At 50.6% G+C, this 1,262-nt stretch overlaps 1 protein-coding gene across 2 annotated transcripts; it reads right to left on the reverse strand.

Moving 5' to 3' along the window:
* KVP17_002356 (uncharacterized protein) lies at positions 1-934 on the reverse strand (the record flags this gene model as incomplete). 2 transcript variants are annotated; one of them, XM_068518546.1, is made up of 1 exon in its annotated part: positions 1-934. In XM_068518546.1, a coding segment is annotated over one exon (934 nt), but the record flags the coding sequence as incomplete, so codon positions are not given. The 2 variants fall into 2 exon arrangements, with proteins under 2 accessions (XP_068371470.1, XP_068371471.1); XM_068518547.1 differs by having other exon boundaries at positions 45-934.
* Positions 935-1,262: the final 328 nt, after the last annotated feature.

The raw sequence follows: 1,262 nt of genomic DNA on the forward strand, positions 1-1,262 counted from the left end.
AATCGTCCTGGTCGAAGGGGTCCTCGATAGATATCATAGGGTACTTCTCGCAGAACTCCTTGTACATTTCGATGAGATCGTCATGAGTCTTCTTGTGGTTGCCGTCGTTGTTCTCAGTTTTGAAGTCCAGGTCGTAAACCTTCTCATCACCCTTCCAGAACTCTGAAGCAGCGACATCCATGCCGATTTTGACCTTGCCCTCATGACCAGCAGCTTTGATGGCCTCAGTTAGGATATCCAAAGCCTCAAAGTTGGACAAAATATTGGGTGCAAAGCCTCCCTCATCCCCAACGTTGGTCGCGTCCATGCCGTACTTAGACTTGATCACCGACTTCAGGTTGTGGTACACCTCTGCACCCATCTTTACAGCCTCTTTGAAGGTCTGCGCGCCCACGGGAAGGATCATAAACTCTTGCATGGCGAGCTTGTTTCCAGCGTGGGTGCCTCCGTTGATGACGTTGAAGGCAGGGACAGGTAGGACGTAGGAATTCTGCGAGGTTCCCGCCAGGCGGGCAACATACTGATAGAGAGGCAGTCCACCAGCTGCAGCGCCAGCACGGCATACAGCCATGGACACCGCGAGGATGGCGTTGGCGCCAAGCTTCTGCTTGCACCACCCAAACTCGTTCTGGGTGCCATCAAGCTCCTCAACCATTTTCTTATCAATGGCAGCCTGTTGAGTAACGTCCATGCCTACCAGTGCCGGGGCTATTATGGTGTTGACGTTCTCAATCGCTTTCAACACACCCTTTCCCAGGTACCTCGACTTATCGCCATCACGAAGCTCAAGAGCCTCGTAGATGCCGGTTGAAGCGCCAGAGGGCACAGCAGCTCTGAAAAGACCCTCCTTAGTTGTAAGGTCAACCTCAACAGTTGGATTTCCGCGCGAGTCTATGATCTCACGGGCCTTGATGCTGACAATGGTGGAAGCCATCTTTAATGTTAGTTTCAAATGACCTGGTTCTGTGAATCATGAATAATGAAAAGTGCTCAGCCAGTTTACCAGAGGTCCTCACACATACAAAAAGAAGTATTAATATCTACGTGTGCATAAATCGCATTAGGCGGTGCAGTTAAAAACCAAAATGAACTGCTTGAAATGGTACTCTACCGAGCACGAGACGTCACATTGCTAGACACTCCAGTCGTGGTCGTTGTAGCGTAATGTCCTGAAGTATAGCCACTTGTCAATCCGCTTGAAACGACACTTGATTGGTGAGCGACCCTAGGAGTAAGGAGTCCGCCCCTAGAAGCGGCGTAGT

Source organism: the organism of the source record quoted next (genome assembly GCF_019968985.1).
Source record: "MAG: Porospora cf. gigantea B chromosome Unknown PgB_NODE_8489_length_1379_cov_589.992, whole genome shotgun sequence".
Classification (NCBI taxonomy): domain Eukaryota; phylum Apicomplexa; class Conoidasida; order Eugregarinorida; family Porosporidae; genus Porospora; species Porospora cf. gigantea B.